Here is a 24,474-nt window from a genome sequence, read left to right as displayed (position 1 = left end):
TCAAAGACTAGGAAAGTGAAAAGCTAAATATTTCTGAAATGTACTTTTTGATATAAAAAATATGGAGTAGTATGAGACTATTAAATTTGAAACAGCCATATTTCTCTAAATACTAGATGTGTAGAGATAATACATAGCTGTCATCAAGTCGACTGCAACTGCTGGCAACCTTACGTACAGCAGAACAAAACTTTACCCAGTCCTGCATCATCCTCATGATCACCAACCTGTTTGAATCCATCGTTGTGATTATTGTGCCAATCCATCTCACTGAGGGTCTCCCTCCCTTTTGCTGGCCCTCTAGTTCATCAAACATGATGTCTTCCTCCAGCAATTGATCCCTCCTGATGACATATCCAAAGCAAGCAATGTTTTCTTGTGATCCATAAGGTTTTCATTGGTTAATTTTCAGAAGTAGATCACCAGGCCTCTCTTCCTAGTTAGAAGCTCTGCTTAAAACTGTTCACCATGAATGACCCTACTGGTATTTGAAATACTGGTCACATAGCTTCCAGCATCACAGCAACACTCAAGCCACCACAGTACAACAAACTGACAGATACATGGTGGCTCTGTAGGTTTTAAGTTTTATGTTTTAAAGTAAAGTTTTAGGGTGTAGTAAGTTTTATTGTCTAGGCTTTTTCAAATAATTCTGATGGCAATCGGTATGCTGAGCAAATAATCCGAGAAGCTGGACTGTATGAAGAAGAATGGGGCATCAGGATTGGAGTAAGACTTATTAACAACCTGCGTTATGCAGATTATACCACCTTGCTTGCTGAAAGTGAAGAGGACTTGAAACACTTAGTGATGAAGATCAAAGACCACACCCTTCAATAGGGGTTACACCTCAACATAAAACAAAAATCCTCACAACTGGACCAATGAGCAACATCATAATAAACGGAGAAAAGATTGAAGTTGTCAAGGACTTCATTTTACTTGGATCCACAATCAACCCCCATGGAAGCAGCAGTCAAGAAATCAAAAGACACATTGCCTTGGGCAGATCTGCTGTACAGGACCTTGTTAAAGAGTTGAAAAGCAAAGATGTCACCTTGAAGACTAAGGTGCACCTGACCCAAGCCATGGTATTTTCAATCGTGTCACATGCATGTGAAAGCTGGATGATGAATAAGGAAGACCGAAGAAAAATTGAGACCTTCGAATTGTGGTGTTGGGGAAGAAGATTGAATATGCCGTGGACTGCCAAAAGAATGAACAAATCTGTCTTGGAAGCAGAACAACCAGAATGCTCCTTAGAAGCAAGGATGGCGAAACTGTGTCTTACATACTTTGGACATGTTGTCAGGAGGAATCAGTCCCTGGAGAAGGACATCATGCTTGGTAAAGTACGGGGTCCGCGGAAAAGAGGAAGACCCTCAGCAAGATGAACTGACACAGTGGCTGCAACAGTGGGGTCAAGCATAACAACGACTGTAAGGATGGCCCAGGACCAGGCAGTGTTTCGTTCTGTTGTGCGTAGGGTCGCTATGAGTTGGAACCAACTCGACAGAACCTAACAACAACAACAAAGGCGAGTTTCTCTGAAAACTCCTAATTAAAGCCACAAGCACTCACTGAATATCTTATAATTCTTACAGATTTCTAGTTTACCAAAGCTATCAAAAAGGCTATTTTATGATATGCAAGAATAGTTGTCTTCCATTTAATTAGAATGGTAGAACAACACCAAGAGATGTCATACAGGGCAAATATCTAAATAAAGGGTTTCAAGGCAATAACTCTGAACAAAACTAATACGATAATCATCAACCATGAGCCTTCAAATTCTCCGGTGGTTATAAATATACTTCTGTTCCTACATAGTGTCCATCCCAGGCTCAGGAAGAAGAATCCTACTGAAAAACAAGATTTTTTTAAATGCAGAAGCAAGGTGTTTTGATACCAAAGCAAATCATGCTTTTGTTATTTATAAAACACCAACAGAGAATCACGGGGAAAATCCTTACGTGCTTTCACATACAGTCAGGCCACAGCATCATGTAGGCATAGGTATTCAATCATACTAAGGGGCCAAAAGGGCCCATGTGGACCATGACCTCCAGGCTTGATGATGAATAAAGCTCAGGTCATGGTCCGCTACTACAATGCTGTGTGCCAACAGTCCCTGCCATGAAGTGGAGAGCTAGAGTGGAGACCTGAGAAGATTATTTTGATAATTCCAAGAGGGATAATTCCATTTACCTCAAAGGTATAAATATCTTAGTTCAGAGTAACATTTTCCTCAAATCACTCAGATAATTCTTTTTGTTCTCCACTGAACTTTGCCTGGGTAGGCATGGCTCACGAGAAAGCAATCTGTTATAAGGGCTTTTAAGAACAAAATATTCAGAAGCTCTACTTTATTTGCTTTATCTGCTACTGTTATTAAGGAATGTTGAGGTCCCTGGATGGCACAAGCGGTTTGTGATCGGCTGGTAACCTAAAGGTTGACGGTTTGAACCTATCCAGCAGCTCAGCTGAAGTAAGGCCCAACAAACTGCTTCCGTAAAGATTACACCCAAGAAAACCCTGTGGAGCAGTTCTACTCTGTGACACAAGGGCTGGCCATGAGTCAGAATTGACTCAGTGGTAACAGGTTTTTTTGTTTGTTTGTTTTTGGTATTAAGGAATATTATATTATCCTGTAGCCTGCCCTTAAAAATACTTTAAATTTTAAAGTGTGATAGTGTATCTCCATGGTATCCTCTACAAAAAAAAATTTTTTTGAGGCTGTTTTTCTCATATAATAAGCGAAATAGATTAGGAACCTACGCTAAGAGTAGGAACTTATAGAAAACATGTTGACTATGACTTTTCCCCCAATAGTTTTAGTTAGAGACTAGTATTTGGGGTTGTAATCCCACAGACTTGCTCTATATTCTTTAATCCAGTGATTGTACTCCCAATCATGTTCTATAATCCTTCCAGTCTCTATTCGAGAGTATGCGTTTTAATTTTCAGAGTGTAGTTTTATTTCTCATTATTTTGTGAATATAAAGTAAATATTTAATTTGGATTCTAATCAAAGCCACATGCTTCAGGGCTAGCAAGTGAATTATGTCAGTTCACACCCAATACACATTCTCTCTTGGGAGGGGCAGAGCTTGGTTGGTGTAGAAGGCAGATTTTGGATTTTCATGTACTCTCTGGTAAAAACTAATTAAAATTTTGAAGCATCTGAAAGTTTCCTTCTGTTGCTCTGACTTAACTCATTAGTTTACAGAATTATGGACCTAGAATTCAAATCTTTAAGTATTTTTTTTAAAAGATTATAATTTTAATTATGAAAGTAGTAGTTGTTGTCATTGTCGTTAGGCATCATTGAGTCAGTTCTGACTCATAGCATTCCTATGTACAACAGAACGAAACACTGCCTGGTCCCGCACCATCCTCACAATCATTGCTATACTTGAGCCCATCTTTGCAGCCACTGTGTCAATCCATCACATTGACCCTCTACTTTACCAAGCATGATGTCCTTCTCCAGGGGCTGGTCCTCCCTGATAACATGTCTAAAGTACATAAGAAATCTTGCAGTCCTCATGTCTGCTGACTACTCTGGCTGTGCTTCTTACAAGACAGATGAGTTTGTTCTTCTGGCAGTCATATATCCTTCGTCAACACAATAATTCAAAGGCATCAATTCTTCTTTGGTCTCCCTTATTCATTGTCCAGCTTTTGCATGCATATGAAGCGATTGAAAATATAGGCATACCTAATTTTATTGCACTTTGCTTTATTGTGCTTCACAGATATTGCTTTTTTTTTTTTTGCAAATTAAAGATTTGTCGCAGCCCTGCATCAAGCAAGCCTGTCAGTGCCATTTTTCCAACAGTGTGTGCTCACTTCATGTCATTTAGGTAATTCTTGCAGTATTTCAAAATTTTTATTATTATTTTATCTGTTATGGTGATCTGTGATTAGTGATCTTTAATGTTACTATTTGTTTTGAGGCACCACGAACCACGTCCACATAAGACAGTGAACTTAATTGATAAATGTGTATGTTCTGACTGCTCCACTGACTGACCATTCCCGATCTCTCTCCCTCTCCTCGGGCCTCTCTATTCCCTGAGACATGACAATATTGAAATTAAGCCAATTAATTACCCTACAATGGCCTCTAAGTGTTCAAGTGAAAGGAAGAGTCGCATGCCTCTTTAAAGCAAATGCTAGAAATAATTAAACTTAGTGATGAAGGCATGTCAAAAGCCAAGATAGACTGAAAGCTAGGCCTCTTGCACTAAACATTAAGCCAAGTTGTGAATGCAAAAGAAAAGTTCTGGAAGGAAATTAAAAGCGCTACTCCAGTGAACACATGAATCATAAGAAAGTGAAACAGCCTTTATTGCTGATACGGAGAAAGTTTTTGTGGTCTGGATAGAAGATCATACCAGCCACAACATTCCTTTAAGCCAAAACCTAATCCAGAGCAAGGCCCTAACTCTCTTCAAATCTATGAAAGCTGAGAGAGTTGAGGAAGCTAAGAGAGGTTGGTTCATGAGGTTTAAGAAGCCATCTCCATAACATAAAAGTGCAAGGTGAAGTAGCAGGTGCTGATGTAGAAGCTACAGCAAGTTCTCCAGAAGGTCTAGCTGAGATAACTGACGAAGGTGGCCACACTGAACGACAGATTTTCAGTGTAGACAAAACAGCCTTATCTGCGAAGAAGATGCCATCTAGGGCTTTCACAGCTAGAGAGAAGTCAATGCCTGGCTTCAAAGCTTCAAAGGACAGGCTGACTCTCTTCTTGTTAAGGGCTAATGCAGCTTGTGAAGCCAATGCTCATTTCCCATTCCAAAAATCCTAGGGCCCTTAAGAATTACGCTAAATCTACTCTGCCTGTTCTCTGTGTATGAAACAACAAAGCCTGGATGACAGCACATCTGTTTACAACATGGTTTACTGAATATTTTAAGCTCACCGTTGAGACCTACTGCTCAGAAAAAGATTCCTTTCAAGATATTACTGCTCATGGACAATGCACCTGGTCACTCAAGAGCTCTGATAGAGCTGTGCAAGGAGATTAATGCTGTTTTCACGCCTGTTCACGCCTGCTAACACAGCATCCATTCTGCAGCCCATGGATCAAGGAGTAATTTCAACTTTCAAGTCTTATTATTTAAGAAATATATTTCATAAGGCTATAACTGCCATAGGTGGTGATTCCACTGATGGGTCTGGACGGAGTAAATTGAAGACCTTCTGGAAAGGATTCAGCATTCTAGATACCATTAAGAACATTTGTGATTCATGGGAGGAGGTCAAAATATCAACATTAACAGTTTGGAAGAAGTTGATTCCAACCCTTATGGCTGACTTTGAGGGATTTAAGACTTCAGTGGAGGAAGTAGCTGTAGATGTGGTAGGAATAGCAAGAGAACTGGAATTAGAAATGGAGCCTGAAGATGTGACTGAATTGCTACAATCTCATGATAAAATTTTAACAGATGAGGAGTTGCTTCTTATGGATGAGCAAAGACAAGTGGTTTCTAGAGACAGTGTCTATGCCTGGTGAAGATGCTGTGAACATTGTTGAAACAACAACAAATGATTTAGAATATTATGTAAGCTTAGTTGATAAAGCATGGGCAGGGCTTGAGAGAACTGACTTCAATTTTGAAAGAAGTTATACTGTGGGTAAAATGCTATCAAACAGCATTGCATGCTACAGAGAAATCTTTCATGGAAGCCAGAAGCATCGGTGCGGCAAACTTCATCGTTGTCTTATTTTAAGAAATTGCCACAGCTGCCCCAGCCTTCAGCAACCACCACCCTAATCAGTCAGCAGCCATCAACATAGAGGCAAGACCTTCTGCCAACAAAAAGGTTATGATTCACTGAAGGCTGAGATGATGGTTAGCATATTTTAACAACAAAGTATTTTTTTTAGACAAATGCTATTGCACACTTAATAGACTATAGTATAGTGTAAACATAACTTTTATATGCACTGTGAAACCAAAAAAATTTGTGTGACTCCTTTTAATACAATATTCACTCTATTGAAGTGGTCTGGAACTAAACCCGCAATATGTTAGACATATGCCTGTACCATGGCTTGGGGTGAGGCACACCTTAGGCACATCTTTGCTCTTTAACACTTTAAAGAGGCCTTTCAAAGCAGACTTGCCCAATGCAATACGTTCTTTGACTTCATGACTGTTGCTTCCATGGGCGTTGATTGTGGATCCAAGTAAAATGAAATCCTCGACAACTTCAACCTCTTCTCTGCTTATCGTGGTGTTGCTTATTGGTCCACTTGTGAGAATTTTTGTTTTCTTTATGTTGAGGTGTAATCCATACTGAAAGCTGTAGTCTTTGATCTTTGTCAGTGTTTCGAGTCCTCTTTGCTTTCAGCAAGCAAGATTGTGTCATCTGCATATTGCAAGTTGTTCATGAGTCTTCGTCCAATCCTCATGCCACATTCTTCTTCATATAGTCTAACTTCTCTGATTATTTGCTGAGCATACAGATTGAATAAGTATGGTGAAAGAATACACACCTTTCCTGATTTTTAACTAATCCCCTTGTTCTGCTGGAACAACTGCCTCTTGATCTGTATACAAGTTCTGCATGAGCACAATTAAATGTTTTGGAATTCCCATTCTTTGCAATGTTATCCATAATTTGTTATGATCCACACCGTCGAATGCCTTTGGATAGTCAGTGTAACACAGGTAGGTAAACATCTTTCTGCTAGTCTCTACTTTCAACCAAGATCCATCTTATGTCAGCAGTGATATCTCTTGTGCTCTTCTGAATCCAACTTGAATTTCTGACAGTTCCCAGTTGATATATTGCTGCAACACTTTTTGAATGATTTTCAGCAAAATTTTACTTGCATGTGATATTAATGATAATGTTCAATAATTTCTGCATTCTGTTGGATCACCTTTCTTTGGAATGGGCACAAATATGTGTCTCTTCTAGTGGGTTGTCCCGGTAGCTATCTTCCTAGTTTCTTGCCACAGACAAGTGATTGTCTGATTCAAAATGGCCAATAACAGTCTATTTCTGCTCACTGTTGTTGTTCCAAAAAAAAAAAAAACAACACCAAGCCCATTGCCATCAAGTTGATTCCAACTTGTAGCAACCTTATATGACAGAGTAAAACTACCCTGTAGAGTCTCCAAGGAGCGCCTGATGGATTCCAACTGCCAACGTTTTGGTTAGCAGCCATAACTTTTAACCACCATGCCACCAGGGTTTCCCTGTTGTAGTTAGGTGCCATCAAGTTGGTTCTGACTCACAGCAACCCTATGTACAACAGAATGAAATACTGCCCAGTCCTGCATCATCCTCACAATCATTGTTATGCTTAAGCCCATTGTTGCAGCCACTGTGTCAATCCATCTCATTGAGGGCCTTCCTCTTTTTCACTGAATTTCTGTTAAGCATGATGTCCTTCAGGGACTGATCCCTCCTGATAACATGTCCAAAGTGTGTGAGATGTAGTCTTGCCATCCTTGGTTCTAAGGAGCATTCTGGTTGTACTTCTTCCAAGACAGATTTGTTCATTCTTTTGGCAGTCCATGGTATATTCAAATATTCTTCTCTAACACCACAATTGAAAGGCACCAATTCTTCTTCAGTCTTCTTTATTCATCACCCAGCTTTCACATGCATATGGGGTGATGGGAAACACCATGGCTTGGGTCAGGCGCACCTTAGCCTGCAAGGTGATATCTTTGCCTTTCAACACTTTCAAGAGGTCTTTTACAGCAGATTTGCCCAATGCAATGTGTCATTTGATTTTTTGACTGCTGCTTCCATAGGTATTGATTGTGGATCCAGGTAAAATGAAATCCTTGACAACTTTAATGTTTTCTCCATTTATCATGATATTGCTTATTGGTCCAGTTGTGAGGTTTTTTGTTTTCTTTATGCTGAGGTGTAATCCATACTGAAGGATGTGGTCTTTGAGGATATCGATCTTTACCCATTCCATTTCATTTTGACCACTTCCAGTTTTCTTAGATTCATACTTCGTACATTCCATGTTTTGGTTATTAATGGATTGTTGCAGCCATTTTTTCTCGTTTTGAGTTGTGCCACATCAGAATATGAAGGTCTGGAAAGCTTGACTCCATTCACATCATTCAGGTTGACTCTACTTTGAGGAGGCAGCTTTTCTCAAGTGGTATTTTCAATGCCATCCATCTTGAGGTGCTTATCTCCCAGCACTATACCAGAGAATGTTCCTCTGCTATTCATGAGGTTTTCACTGGCCAATTTTTTAAGAAGTAGATCACCTGGTCCTTCTTTGTAGTTTGTCTCAGTCTGGAATCTCTGCCAAAACCTGTCCACCATGGCTGACCCTCCTCATATTTGAAATACCGATGTCATTGCTTCCAGCATCACGACATGCAAGCCACCACAGTATGACAGACAAGTGATGGATGAAAGTAGCACTTACCTATTATTTTTAAAAATGTGGCAATACAGAAGTATGTTGACGTATCAAGTAAACTGTCAATGCCTGTCTCTCATTCACCTCTCTCTCCCCCGATACTCGCCTCCACTGTCACTGCTTGGAACATATCCTTCCAGACATTTTGTGCATATATTGATATATTTGAGCTTATATTGTTTTTTCCAACAATAAATCATACTATATATATTCTGGATATATTTCATCTAACTGCATACTATTATGCCTCATTTTCTTAATCTGTGTGATGTTCCATTGTACTTTAATTTATTCAACCAAGTCCCTTTTAATGGACTTAGGTTGCTTCTGACTTTCCATTAGGGCAAATAGGATGGAAGTAAATAATCTTGTAGGTATTATCTTTGCACTCTTAATACAAATATTTCTGTATGGTAGAGTCTTAAGAGAGTAATTACTGGGTCAGAAGTTCTTCCAGTGTACACATCTACCAGCAGCATATAAAAAAAAATATATATATATATAGGAGTGCCAAAACTATTCACTCTTCACAAAGAATTGTGAAGGCCTTCCTACTTAGCAGCATTAGGCCATATCTTTTTCCTAGCAGTCTATACATAATTCAATTTTAATTAATTAAACATGTTTGAACTCTAGCACTGAGGCTTTGGTTTTATATTTGAGTCATCTTTAGCTCTGATCTAAAACCCATTGGACTGTTATTATTACTTTCTTGACCCTACCCAAGTCTATAAGTGGTTTCATAACCTAACTAACAGAAACCTTTTGTAAATCTTGAACCTAGTACCTAAGTATTTTGAGATATTTTTAGATGGGTGAAGAATAATTGCAGTGAAAGCTCATGTATCTAAGTGCTTGATCTGAAAGCATATCTATAAGAAAGCTTTGTGAGCAAGGTTAAATATATTTAATAGTCTAAATTCTAATCTACTTAAATGTTGTCTGCCAATATTGAACTATTGTAAAAGATAAAGTCTCTAAGTAGGATTGATAAATATTTAGGGACAAAAAACTCCAAGAAAAAAAGGATTATTAGGGCCTTGCAAGGTTTCTTTTGGAAGCCCTGGTTGCATGGTGGCTAAGAGCTACAGCTGCTAACCAAAAGGTCAGCAATTCACATCCACCAGGCGCTCCTTGGAAACTCTATGGGGCAGTTCTACTCTGTCCTATAGGGTCACTATGGGTTGGAATCGACTCAATGGCAATGGGTTTGGTTTGTTTTTTTCTAGGCACCACTGGTCAGCCTGCAGGGCAGCACCAGCTTGCATTGCCAGAGCATGGGCAGTGCTGAGGGACAAGTCTGGATCCTAGAAAATCAGAGGATGATACCGTCCTCTTCCAGGCCATTGAAACTGTGGCTACCTGGCACGTGTCCCTTGGTGATTGCATTGTAGGACAACTGGAGTTACATTGATCTGCACCTCCTCTAATAACCCGTATTCTAATCTAATAGAAGAGTTCAGCAGAGTATCAGGATACAAGATAAACATAGAAAAATCAGTTGGATTCCTCTACATCAACAGAAAGAACATTGAAGAGGAAATCACCAGATCAGTACCATATACAGTAGCCCCCAAGAAGACAAAATACTTAGGAATAAATCTTACCAGAGATGTAAAAGACTTATACGAAGAAAACTACAAGGCACTACTGCAAGAAACCAAAAGACACCTACATGAGTGGAAAAACATACCTTGCTTGTGGAAGACTTAACATTGTAAAAATGTCTGTTCTACCAAAAGCCATCTGTAGATAGAATGCAATTCCAATCCAAATTCCAATGACATTTTTTAATGATATGGAGAAACAAATCACCAACTTCATATAGAAGAGAAAGAGGCCCCGGATAAGTAAAGCATTACTGAAAAAGAAGAACAAAGTGGGAGGCCACACTCTACCTGATTTTAGAACCTATTGTACCGCCACAGTAGTTAAAACAGCCTGGTACTGGTATAACAACAGATACATAGACCAATGGGACAGAGTTGAGAATCCAGACATAAATCCATGCACATAGGAGCAGCTGATACTTGACAAAGGCCCCAAAACAGTTAAAAGGGGGAAAGACAGTCTCTTTAACAAACGGTGCTGGCATAACTGGATATCCATTTGCAAAAAAATGAAACAAGACCCATACCTCACACCATGCAGAAAAATGAACTCAAAATGGATCAAAGACCTAAATATAAAATTTAAAACGATAAAGATCATGGAAGAAAAAATAGGGACAATGCTAGGAACCTTAATACATGGCATAAACAGTATACAAAACATTACTAATGATGCAGAAGAGGAACTAGATAGCTGGGAGCTCCTAAAATCAAACACCTATGCTCATCTAAAGACTTCACAAAAAGGGTAAAAAGACTGGAAAAAGTTTTTAGCTATGACATTTCCGATCAGCGTTTGATCTCTAAAACCTACATGATACTGCAAAAACTCAACAACAAAAAGACAAATAACCCAATTAAAAAATGGGCAAAGGATATGAACAGGCACTTTACTACAGAAGACATTCAGGTAGCTAACAGATACATGAAGAAATGCTCACGATCATTAGCCATTAGAGAAATGGAAATCAAAACTACAATGAGATTCCATCTCACTCCAACAAGGCTGGCATTAATCCAAAAAACACAAAATAATAAATGTTGGAGAGGTTGTGGAGAGACTGGAACTCTTATACACTGCTGGTGGGAATGTAAAATGGTACAAACACTGGAAATCTAACAACCATACGATCCAGCAATCCCACTTCTTGGAATATATCCTAGAGAAATAAGAGCCTTTACACGAACAGACTTATGCACACCCATGTTCATTGCAGCATTGTTTACAATAGCAAGAAGATGGAAGCAACCAAGGTGCCATCTAAGATGCATCAATTGGCCTCAACCCACCTGGACCGAAGGAGAATGAAGAACACTGAAGACACAAGGTAATTATGTGCCCAAGAGACAGAAAGGGCCAGCCACATAAACCAGAGACTACATTAGCCTGAGACTGGAAGAACTAGGTGTTTCCTGGCTACAACTGATGACTGCCCTGACAGGGAACACAATAGAGAACCCCTGAGGGAGCAGGAGAGCAGTGGGATGCAGACCCTGAATTCTTGTAAAAAGACCAGACTTAATAGTCTGACTGAGACTAGAAGGACCCCAGAGATCATGGTCCCCAGACCCTCTGTTAGCCCAAGATAGTAACCATGCCCAAAGCCAACTCTTCAGACAGGGATTGGACTGGACTATGGGATAGAAAATGATACTGGTGAAGAGTGAGCTTCTTGGATCAAGTAGACACATGAGACTATGTGGGCAGCTCCTGTCTGGAGAAGAGATAAGAGGGCAGAGGGGGTCAGAAGCTGGCCAAATGGACAAGAAAATAGATAGTGGAGGGATGGAGTGTGTTGTCTCGTTAGAGGGAGAGCAACTAGGAGTATATAGCAAGGAGTGTATAAGTTTTTGTATAAGAGACTGACTTGGTTTGTAAATTTTTACTTAAAGCACAATTAAAAAATTTTTAAAAACCTATGTCCTTAGATTCCCAACTGGTGCCCCTATTCAGAGTGTGGGTATTCTAACTCTCTTCCATCTCAGTTATTATCTCTCCTATTTAGAATACTCCCAAGGGGATTATAGCAAGGTACATACTGTGGGACTCACCTAAATTCAAGAGGTTGCTTTGTGAGGCCAGTGACCAAGTGCAGTCTTTGTGGCAGCTATGGGTCCTCTGGTTCTGACTTGGAATTCTTAGACCAGACCTTAAAACAACTTGGAGGACTGAGATGCAGAATAGAAAAAACTCGGTAGTTTATTGATGCTACAGTATCAATTAGGTGCAGTAGGAAAGGAAGAAACTGACCTCTGCTTAGCACTTTGTTAGAGATGTTGCCAGTATCTCTGTCACATTTGGTTAGTGGGTGGGATCCATGAGTAGATTGTTGCTTTCTGTTAGAAAACTTTTTTAATTCATCTGTTTTTAAGTCGTTTCCTATTCTTTTGTTAGACCCAATGTCCAACCTCTTTTTACTTCTCAAAGTTTCTCTTTTTTTAACAAATGTTAACAGTTTATTTCCTTCAGCTTTTTTCGCATGTTTTATTGTAAAATTATAGATAACACAAACATTTGCCAATTCAATATTTTTCATGTATATAATTCAGTCAAAGCTTCTTCACTTAAATTGATGAGGGTTGATTCTCTCCCATTTCCATGCCAACTGCACAACTCTGTTTTACATATGCCCAAGCAACCCGCAGGCAGATTTCAATAAAAGTAGATCTTTTCTCCAGGAAGTTACTCTCTTTGAAAAAATAAGGGTCTCGAGGAAGCAATATTTGATCTGAATCCTTCTCTCTCTCTCTCTCTAAGACAATTTAAGGACAAAACACACTTGCCCAGCTCACACTGGCATTGAGGTTCAAATGAGAAACATGAGTCACAGTAACAGGAATGAAGCAGTAGTCCCAGCTCAGTCACTACCAAGGGCATCACTGGCCTTCCTTCCCTTCTTGCCACATCTTGAGGCTTGCAGATATATATCATCAAAGATAGCTTAAATGCTAGGTCCCTATAAATATCGCCTTTAACCTCAAAGCTTTGGTATGACCTCCATCTTTTATACCGATGGGCTTAGCATGTTGCCCTTGTATCTGCAATTAAATCACCCCCAGCAATTGATGCTGTCTTTGTTTTTCCTCATTGCAATATTCCCCAAACTTTCCACCCTGCATCCAAGATCATCTTTGTAATAGACAAATTTGAGGATGTCAGTCTCCGTTTCAAAATCATCTCTGACTTTCCATTGCCCATAGTGGCTCTCAACATTTAATCCGTATCAGAATCTCCTAGGGAGCCTGTAAGAAATGATGACTCCTGGGCCTCATTCCCTCCTGGGAATCTCATTTAACAGGTCTGGAACTTTTTTAATAATGTGCATTTTTAACAAGTTCCCTAGAGAAATACTTCTCAATCTTTAATGTGCATACAAATCACCTGGGATCTTATTAAAATGCAGATTTTGATTCAGTAAGTCTGGTGGGCCCGAGCTGCTATGTTCTAGCAAGTTCCTAGGTGATGGTGATACTGCTGGTCCACAGACCACATGTTGAGTGGTGGGACCTGAGAGGATTCTGATGCAGATGGAGAAAAAAACACTGACCTGGACACAAGTATAAAATTGAGAGATCCTAGAAAGGAATGCTTCCAATGCACCCAGCATCTCTTACCACTGAAATCAGCATCCTGCTTCCTTGCTGCCTCCTGTCCTCAATTATCTTTAATTCCTGTCCTTTATGCCCTAGCAGAGCTGAGTTACACATATTCTCCAGCCATGACAAGATATTGCCTTCTCCATGACTTTATTCACAGGGGTTATCCTCCCTTTGGTTAAGGCTATTCATCAGGTAAGTCAGCCCTCGTTGGGGACCCCTCTATGAAGTTCTCCCTGACTTGCCCTAGGCCTGCTCGGGCATTCCTTGCCCGGAATTTTAGTTGCACCTTGTCTGTCATAACAATGATCTTGTGTATTGCAGTTGCTTGCTGGAATATCTATATCTTCTTCATGATGTGTTGCTGGTAGGTGCTGTTGGGTTGATTCCAACTCATAGTGACCCCATATGACAGAGTAGAACTGCCCCAAAGAGTTTCCTAGGCTGTAATCTTTATGGACCTCTTTAAAGTGCTGAAAAGCAAAGATGTCAGCTTGAAGATTAAGGTGTGCCTGACCCAAGCCATGGTATTTTCAATCGCATCACATGCATGTGAAAGCTGGACGATGAATAAGGAAGACCGAAGAAGAATTGACGCCTTTGACTCGCGGTGTTGGCAAAGAATATTGAATATACCATGGACTGCCAAAAGAATGAACAAATCTGTCTTAGAAGTACAACCAGAACGCTCCTTAGAAGCAAAGATGGGGAGACTGCATCTTACATTCTTTGGACATGTTGTCAGGAGGGATCAGTCTCTGGAGAAGGACATCATGCTTGGCAAAGTGCCGTGTGAGCAGAAAAGAGGAAGACCCTCAACGAGGTGGACTGACACAGTGGTTGCAACAATGAGCTCAAGCATAACAACGATTGTAAGGATGGCTCAGGACCGGGCAGTGTTTCGTTCTGTTGTGCATAGGATTGTTATGAGTCAGAACCAACTCGATGGCACCTAACAACAACAACAATCTTTATGGGAGTAGATTTCTAGGTCTTTTCTCCTGTGGAGCCACCGAGTCAATTCCATGTTTGTCGGAGTTGACCTGTGCATCATAGGGTTTTCAGTGGCTGATTTTTCCGAAGTAGATTGCCAGGCCTTTCTTTGAAGCACCTCTGGCTTGACTGGAACCACGAAGCTTTTGGTTAACAGCCAAGCATGTTCACCTTTTGCACCACCCGGAGACTCCTACCTGGCACATAAACCCACTGCCATCAAGTTGATTCCGACTCATAGTGACTCTACAGGACAGAGTAGACCTGTCCCATAGGGTTTCCAAGTAGCAGCTGGTGGATTTGAACCACTGACCTTTTGGTTAGCAGCTGAACTCTTAACCAGTGCGCCACTAAATAAACATGCGTTAAGTAGTGGAATGAGTAAATGGATACTGACCATGACAAAGTAGAGGGGAATTATCTTCTTTTATATGCCTTATATGTCTCTGGCTCTTTCATCTAACTTCCATTGCCTGGCTTCCAGACATATGTCCCTTGTTGATTAAGTTTTATAACAATTTGAGTGACAGTGAACTGCACCGCTTTAAAATAAGCCTTACCCTTATAATCTCAACTTAACTTCCTATCAAGGACTTATAATTCTCTCTTTTCTCAGAGTAATTTCCTTTACCGTCTAGTATAATACTAGGGGAGTGGTTGTTTTTTCCTAACTACTTGGACAGTTGGAATGGACAAATGGATGAGTGAATGAATGAAGGCTAGATAGGTGTCAGCTCCAAAGCCTGTATTACTGTCTTTCTCATATGCTTCATTCAGCATGTGCCTACATGTGTATGCTTACATCCACTTCAGGGTAGAAAGTTTGCTTAAATTCTCTCCAGGGACCCTCACTGATTGAGCAATATATAAATATTTTATTAAAAGGTGGCTTTAATTGTCCATTTGAACCCACAGTCTCCATGCCTCCCCGTTTGTCTTTGGCTCAGCCTAAGCTCCTGAATACTACTTTCCCAGTAGTTTTTATTTAAATAAATAACTCTTGAAGTGTGTTGAGACTTGGGAAAAAAAAAAGGTGGCTTTACTTCTTGTTTTGTTTTTTCATAACCCTGCTTTTTAGCACCATTTTTTTTTCTGTCTGCTTGCATTTAAAACCCCCATCACAGTCTTCCTTAAGGCTTTTGTATGTATTAAAATAAAAATGCTTAATTATGCATGACTTCAGATTTGTGCATTTTTTTATACTTTCTGCTTGTTTCAACTTAGTATGAACTGTATTCTCATATTTATTATTTTCCTAACTTAAGAACATTTTACAGTCCTGTCAACTGCTTCCTGGTTCATGAACTTTTGTTTTTTTTTTTCTTAACTGAGACTGTTTACTACAAGTAATTGCATAGACCAGGTCAGACATCTTTGTCAGCACTATCAGAAAGTCAACATGGTAACCAAGAGCTAAAATGTTATTTTGAAGCATTCATCAATGTTATTTGAAGCATTTCTTATTTATCTTTCAACTAATCCCTTCCTATAAAAACCTTTATATGATGTGATTCACACCACACAGTATTGTTAAGGAATGCATAACCAGGAATACATTTTGCTTTTTTTCACAAACATGTTGTTTGTATTTAATCTATGTGGAAGCAGACTGTATTTTGATAGCCTTAGTCTAGAACTGATTTATTGCTCACCTGTGTTTTCTTTCTTCTCTAAAGAAGTCTGTTCATTACCTAATAAATCAGACAATGGCACTTTACATTTGTCATTAATATCAATGTGAACAAATAGTTCCATATGGAGAATTATATAAATTAATCAAGGCAGTTTCAGTCAAACATGCTGAAATTTATCCCAGTGATTTTAAGGGGCTTATATGTGATTAAAAGGAGCCCTGGTGACAGCTAACCAAAAGGTCAGCCCTTCCAGTCCATCAGCTACTTCACAGAAGAAAGATGTGGCAGTCGACTTCCATAAAGATTTACAACCTTGGAAACCCTATGAGGCTGTTGTACTCTGTCCTACAGGGTCACTAGGAGTCAAAATCGACTCAACAGCATTGGGTTATATGTGATTATATTTACCATTTTAATTTAATTCCACAAGTACTTATGGCACCTTAACAAAGGACAGTTTGTCTCTTCACGAGGTCTCAGTAATGGTGAGGGCTATTGATTTTCTAGTAACTGAAAGCTATAGATCTTTTCAATGTATGGATTTCTGTTATGCCAGATTTTTCGTATTTTAGGAACATATAATTGATTTTTGTAAGTAAATTCAAGCTTTTGCATTTATCTGTATTATATTTCAACTTAACTAATTTGGAATCAGTGTGTGTTTCCATCCTTTCCATTTTGTTTGGGACATCTAGTATATTACTTATTCCTACCTACTGAAAAATGGGATGAACGTATTTTTTTCTCCACTAAAATTGTTGAAAAAAATTAGATCATGACAGGGACAGTTGCATAGAAGGTGCCACAGGAGACTTCCCTCTTGCTTTTTACAGTATCACTGATTCTTCGACTTGAAAAGAGCTTACCTGCCTGAAATGTCTCCCAGGAGAAAAAATAAAATGCAGCTGATTTTTTTTTTTTTTCTAAAATTGCTATCCCGGTGAGATCTATAATAACATGCTATTGAGAACTGTTTTTTTTTTTTTTCTTATTGAAACTGTCTTGTCAATACATCTGGATTCATTTTTTTCCTAGTTGTAGGAAAGAATATAATGGTAACCTCCTGGTTTGTTTTCATTGAATAAAATGAGTGCATTGGCTCCTCAGTTAGTCTTATTTTAAACCTTCCAGTTTTCATTTATAGCTGACTTTTTAAATTTGTTTTAGTCTTCATGGAGTAAATCATCAGTTGATTTTTTTGTTTGATGATTACTTAAATTCAAGACATGTATTTATTTCAATATTTTCACTTTTCAGAATATTTTTCTCAGCACTTGGGTGAATATGAGAATGTACTAGCAGCCCTTGAAGACCTAAATCTTTCCATCCTGAAGGCAATGGGCAAAACAAAGAAAGTAAGGAAATGTTGAAGTTTATTTTCTATAACATCTTTTCTTTGAAAAATATTTTTCTTGAAGATTACATCTGTTTCCTGATTTATCATAAAAGCATTGATGTCTTTCATTACTGATAATTTGTTTTTTCTTGCTATTAAATGAGCTGTTTTATTTATTTGCGATATAATTACAAAGCACTTACTCTGTGTCAGATACTGTGTTTTGTCTGGAGGATACAAAGATAAATTTCCCTTGCTCTAAGCAGCTCATGGTCTGGTGAGGAGACAAGTGTATAAATAAGTAATTACAGTATATCATGACAGAGAGAAAAACATGATGCAGCACCTGTTTCATACTGGAGGAGATAGCACCCGAGCACTTAGAGAGAAAAGGAAGTGGTTATACAGAACAGGGGAGAAATAGACACAGGGAAGATCATGTGCAAAGGCCCTGTGCCAGGAGGGCCATGGGGCATTCAAGGAAATGAAAACTAACAATGAGGCTGAAGTGCAGAGAGACAGAGGGTGCCATGATGTGAGATGAAACTGGCATGGTGGGGAGGGGCCATACCTTTCATGACATTGTCAGCAAAGCTAAAGGTTTAGTCCTATATCCTAAAAGCAAATAAATCAGGGACTGTTTTAAGCAGAGGTATGAAGACTCATGCAGTTTTTTTAAAAAAGGCAATACTAGAATTAGCTTGAGATAGGGGTAGAGAATATGGGAGGATAGAATCAGGAAGATGTGTACTTGCATAGTGACCCTACCAAGATAGAAAACATTAGAAGAGGACCTGGTTTGAGGGAGTAGCATCACAGGTTCTCTTTAGATGTATTGAATCTAAGCTTCTTTTGGGACATCTAAGGAGAGTTGAATAAGCCATTGGACATACAGGATACACAGGTCTAGATCTCAGAGGCAAGGTCCAGACTGGAATTATCTGCATGAAGCAAAGAAGAAAATGAAGAAATGCCTTCAAAATTCTGAAGTAAAGTGATTTTCACTCTAAAATTCATTCTATTCAAGGTCAAAGCATCAATTCAATGTGAGGGTAAAGACATTTTCTGACACACGTGCATGTGGTTTCTCAGGAAACTACCTGAACAAGGTAATAAGCTAAGGAAGACTTGGGACCCAGAACAAAGGGAATCAAATTTAGGAGAGAGGCAAAGGGAGTCCCGTGAATGATTGTGAGGCAACAGTCCAGGCTGACATCCGTGCACCAAATGGAGAGAACAACCAGCCCAGATTGGAGCAGGTCAGAGGACTCAGAGATTCTCCAAAAGGCGTAATTGATGAGATTCCTGATGTGTTTAAATGTTCTAAAGAAATTTAAAGAAAGTTATATCGCCATCATCCATAGTGGAAAATCAACAGATTATATCTACAGTGCAAATCCAGGAAGCGGCACTATTGACATGATTTTAAAAACAGATCCGGAGGTAATTACCAAAAGAGGTGCTCTAAAGAATTGACAAGAATCGCCTCTAGAGAACAGAATATAGGAAGTGAATGGGCAAAAGGCTGCTGTCTTCATAAGGGCTCTTTAAGCTGTGTACCTTTGTGGCTTTGATAATTTAAAAAAACAAATTATGAAGCATATTAAAACAAACAGTTGCCTTGAAGTCCATTCCAACTCATGGCGACCTCATGTGTGTCACAGTAGAACTGTGCTCCATAGGGTTTTCAATGGCTGATTTTTTGGAAGTAGGTCACCAGCCCTTTTTTCCAGGGTGCCTTTGGGTGCACTCTAACCTCCAGCCATGCGGTTAGCAGCTGATCTCTTAAACATTTGCAACACCCAGGGACTCACTCTGTAAAGGATATACATAACAGGAAAATTTTTATTTAATATTGACATACCATGCCAGTTAAATGGATGTTATATCTTGGCTTTGATCAAAAACATCTTGGATTATCTGAAAATAATGTTACATGAACTGTAAGTATTTAATAACATAAGCACAATAACCGTATTTTGCCTATTAATTCTTACACCAAAAATCAGAATTTCTATAGTCATTCATTTCTTTAAAAATGAAACAAATTCAATAATCAAAATAATATTTCTATTTACCAAGAAATTCCCATTGTTCTACAGATGTGATAGAACACGATCAGTTATTATCAAGATTGTTAAAACATCTGCAGGAAATTATGGGCTGAATATCACAATCATACTTCAGAAAAAATCTGTCAGTATCATCTGCTTGTTCTTGCTATACATCTCTTTCAGTTTTCTGTTTCAGTCTATGTATGTGAAATATCTCCTGCTTAGTAGCTCAGTAATCAATGACCTGTGTTCAAATATATGTATGTGTTCAATATTTAAAAACAGGTCCATATGTATGTACATATATATGTGTATATATGGAGCCCTGGTGGCATAGTCATTAAGAGCTCAGCTGTTAACCAAATGTTGGCAGTTTGAATCCACCAGCTGCTCCTTGGAAACCCTATGGGGCAGTTCTACTCTGTCCTGTACGGTCACTATGAGTTGGAATCAACTCAACCGCAACAAGTTTTTTTTGGTTTATGTGTATATACACACACACATATATATATACATTATAAAAATACATGTATTTCACTTATATGCATGTGTGTAATTTTTAACAATATGAAAGAGTATCTGACAGATTCATTTTATTCTTTCCATTATAATCAGAGCTACCCTGTATATGGATTGGGTTTCTCTCAATAGGTCATATGTGTTCGCTACATGCTTGCCACAGCAAAGATTTCATTAGTTGTAATAAACTGACTTCTTAATGGATCATCATTGTTGAAAATCCCCTTACAACAATTCTATTGTTCAAATTCTGTGGGTACTTAACCTTGTAAATAAACAAACTTTGGCTGTGTTTATTTAATGAATTTGTCTATTAAATAAGTTTTTGGACTTATTCTAAAATCAAAATAAGATCATTAGTTTAGCTAGTTGGATTTCAGTTTTTTTTAGTATGGTATGGTATGGGGGGAAGACAATTAATAGAAATAAAATCTTTTGGGAATAATTGTTCTGACACAATTTATTGTTCTTCAACCGCTGTTAGCAAAGTTCTCTGGGCAACCCCCTTTTGACAGAGACAGCCACGGCAACTTTTCAGTGGTAAAATTGTACTCCAAGTTTTAGAACTGTAGCTATTGGATGCTTGTCTCAAGCAACTAGAATCTGAAAACATTTTCTCTTGACTTTCTCGGGTGTTATTTGGAAACTGCATAATAACTTTGTCACTTGGAGACTTTCCTTCAGAAATGGTAGTTTTTAAAGCACCCACTTGATGTGGCTGGCTTCCCTTCTTATTCATTAGGTCTCATCCTAAATGCTATATAGCCTCAGAAAGATCTCTGACCACTCTCTCTAAAGTAGGTCATCTCTATTACAGCTTCTCTTTTGTTTCTTGCTGGCAATCAGAATGAATAGCTATAAATTTTGTTCGTTTGCTTATTTATTGTCTATGAGGAGGGAGGAGACTCAGGTCTGTTTTGTTCACCACTGTATATGCAGAGCCTAGCATAAAAAATAGGGCTTTACAAATAAAATACACCCAATAAATATTTGTTGATTCAATGGGTATTCATACCCCTCTAAAAGCTAAATACTTTCGCTCCTGAAAGGAAAATTGCTCCAAGTCCATTTAAGAAGCATTCAGATTTTCTTTAATAGTGAGGGAAAACAACTAGACGATCTCCTTATTTTCTCACAGTCATGCACGAAAATCGTGTTCTTTTCTTTGCATTAATACAATGAAGCTTTGTGGGGTTTAAATCGAGGTCAGTCTTTTACTTTGGTCTCTTGGGTACAAAATGTTTTCCTTGGCAGTGACCATTAAAAATATTTGGTCCATATCATCTTACTGCTTCATTAATCGAGGATAAATACATGTCCTTGTTTAAAAAAAAGAAATGAAGAAACTGTCAAAAATAAAATTAGAAGCTCCTTTATGCGGCAGCTGAAAGATGAGTGAAAGGCAGGGGTTTCAGCGTTTTTCCTGCCACTGTTGAACTGACATCTTCTCCATACTGTCTGGCATGGTGAAACCTTCTCAGTGAGGAATCTTTTGAAAATCTCAATATATATTTTTACCCTGCTGAAAAGTCCTGTCTCAGTAGGAAGAGCTGACTATTTTCGACTTTTTTGAAAAATGAAATGCAAGCCGTTTGTGGTCTATCTTGAGTGGCATATACATCTGTTTGCTGTGTCAGAGAATGGCTAAAATGGATTTTAACCACTTACCTGAAGCTCTGGGAGGTGCCTTGGGACAGATATAGTCTGTCATCGCTATTTCCCTGTCCTCCTGCTTGCCCCTTATCCCTAGACCTTTGACAGATCCCCAAGGGCTACACGGATTGTTTTATTTTGCTTATTTTTCTAGAACAAAACATCAAATTCCAAATGGTCAGTTGAATGCCCTGAAGGTACCTAAAACCAGAACTTTCTAGCTGACTTTGGAATTTCCTCACAAAGCATTATGTTTGTTCATTATTTTGTCTTCCCTCTACAAGTAGTTGATAAGGTAACTTATATCCTATTTATGTGATGTGGTTGTTACCGCAAAGCAAAAGTAGAATTTTGATGCTGAAGTTAAAATCCATAGTGTGCTTCATTATGTAAACATAAATGACATTCTGTGTTTCTTGGTAAGGATTAACAGGAGATTATGATAAGCTAAAGTGAAGAACAGTGTTCTTAGAATAGTGTATTTTTACTCAAATAATTCGTGCCTTCTACATTTGTTTGCCAACCACACCTTCCCTCCCCTACCCCAGAGGTATTTTCATAAGTGCCACTATGCCATTTTTTTTACATGTTTCTGTAAAAGATTAGCATAGTGCACTTACAGATGGGCGATTAATTCAGTCAAAATTCATCCATAAGCTGGAGGCTACGAAGATAAAACACAGAAGCTCGTCGTGAAATCTGGGCAGACTCAGGATTTGGACAGGCACCCACCTGGCAACTGTGTCATTAGCTTTGTTCTAGCCGTTGCTGCAGCCCTGCCAAACTCCTGGTAGTCCCTGAGCCAAGTTACCAGGCAAAACCCAGTGACTCTCCTTTCCTACAAGCTTAGAGCTTGAGTGGCTGTGAAGAAAAAAAGGATGAGGAATAACAATAAATGCCAGCCACATTTATATAGTGCCTTAAAAGTTTTCAACCTCCTTTTTTTAAAAAATAATATTTTATTGTGGTTTCAATGAAAGTCTACACAGTGAGATTTAAACCAAATTATTCTCATTTGAATTTTTTAATTTAAGGTTTACGTGGCTCCATATCAAACGTATTACCAATATGCAATCCTAGGTTGTATCACAACATAAAAAATTTCTAGTGTTTGATACATTTGGTCTTTAAACCAATTAAACTCTTCAGAGTTCAGCTGTAGACCAGAAAGGGTATGAATACTTCCAATTTCTGTAATAGGGTTTTTTCAGTTTTGTTTTAGACAAGAAGAAATAAGGCAAATGAACAAATAGATATCCAGAGCTCAGTGTAGCATGTGAACACCATGAGAAAGAAATTATAAGCAGAAGCAGATAATAATTAAATGGTAAAATTATAGTTAATGAAGAGTATGCAAAGTTCTAGGCAAGGAAGTTCAAACATTTTTAAATACATAGTTTGTTATCCTTAGAGAGATAGAAAAAAAAAGGGAGGGGGCCTTTAATTAGAAAACAAGGAGAGTTATATGCCATACCAAACAAAAGGGGCTCTTACTTACGAAGACAAAACCAAACCAGTTGCCATTGAGTAGATTCCAGCTCATGGTGACCCTATATGTGTGAGGGTAGAACTGCAATAGGATTTCTAATGCCCCCACCCCTTTTTTAAATAAATTACCAGGACTTCCGTCAGAAGCCCCTCTGATGTACTTGAACCAGACTTTTTGGTTAGCAGCGGAAGGCATTAATCATTTGCACCCCCCAGAGACTCCTTTTTACTTACTAGAAGAGTGAAACATATCGAAAAGAAAAGCTAATATTCTTCGGAGCAATAAGCAAAAATATTGGTGGCCTTCTTACCTGTGGGTGAAATGATAAGGGGTTGAAAAGAATCCAACTTAATTTTTTCCAAATAGCTAACTCTTCCAGCACTATTTCTTGAGTAATGCATTCTTTATCTGTTCACTTAAGAGGCCACATTTACGATTTGCTAAATACTTATAATGTGGTTTTTGTTGGGGGCCATCAAGTCAGTTCCGACTCATAGCTACCCTGTGCACAACAGAACAAAACACTGCCTGGTCCTGTGCCATCCTCACAATCTTTGTTATGTCTGAGCCCATTGTTGTAGTCACTGTGTCAGTGCATCTCATTGAGGGCCTTTCTCTTTTTCACTGACCCTCTACTTTACCAAGCATGATGTCCTTTTTCATAGACTGGTCCCTCCTGATAACATGTCCAAGGTACATGAGACGACCTCTTGCCATCTTCGCTTCCAAAGAGCACTCTGACTGTACTTCTTCCAAGACAAACCTATTTGCTTTTCTGGCAGTCCATGGTATATTCAATATTTTCCATCAACACTATAATTTAAATGCACCAGTTCTTCTTCAGTCTCCCTTATTCATTGTCCAGCTTTTTCTCACATATGAGGTGATTGAAAATACCATGGCTTGGGGTCAGGCTCACCGTAGTCCTCAAGGTGACGTCTTTGCTTTTTAGCACTTAAAAGAGCTCATTTGCAGCAGATTTGCCCAATGCAATACCTTGTTTGCTTTCCTGACTACTGCTTCCATGGGTGTTGATTGTGAATTCAGGTAAAATCCTTGATGTTGCTTATTGGTCCAGTTGTGAAGACTTTTGTTTTCTTTATGTTGAAGTGTAATCCATACTGAATGCTGTAATCTTTGATCTTCATCATTAAGTGCTTCAAGTTGTCT

General features: G+C 38.7%; 1 protein-coding gene across 1 annotated transcript in view; it reads left to right on the top strand.

The window, feature by feature from the left end:
• NECAB1 (N-terminal EF-hand calcium binding protein 1) overlaps positions 1–24,474 on the top strand; it is a 162,069-nt gene that overhangs the window by 63,517 nt on the left and 74,078 nt on the right. The window contains exon 5 of the mRNA XM_049854509.1: positions 17,511–17,608. Within this exon, the coding sequence (XP_049710466.1) occupies positions 17,511–17,608 (98 nt within the window). The remainder of the gene's footprint in view (positions 1–17,510; positions 17,609–24,474) is intronic.

The sequence above is a fragment of the Elephas maximus genome, chromosome 15 (assembly GCF_024166365.1).
Source record: "Elephas maximus indicus isolate mEleMax1 chromosome 15, mEleMax1 primary haplotype, whole genome shotgun sequence".
Classification (NCBI taxonomy): domain Eukaryota; kingdom Metazoa; phylum Chordata; class Mammalia; order Proboscidea; family Elephantidae; genus Elephas; species Elephas maximus.
Note: the sequence above shows the minus strand (reverse complement) of the source record. Positions and strands in the feature narration are given on the sequence as shown.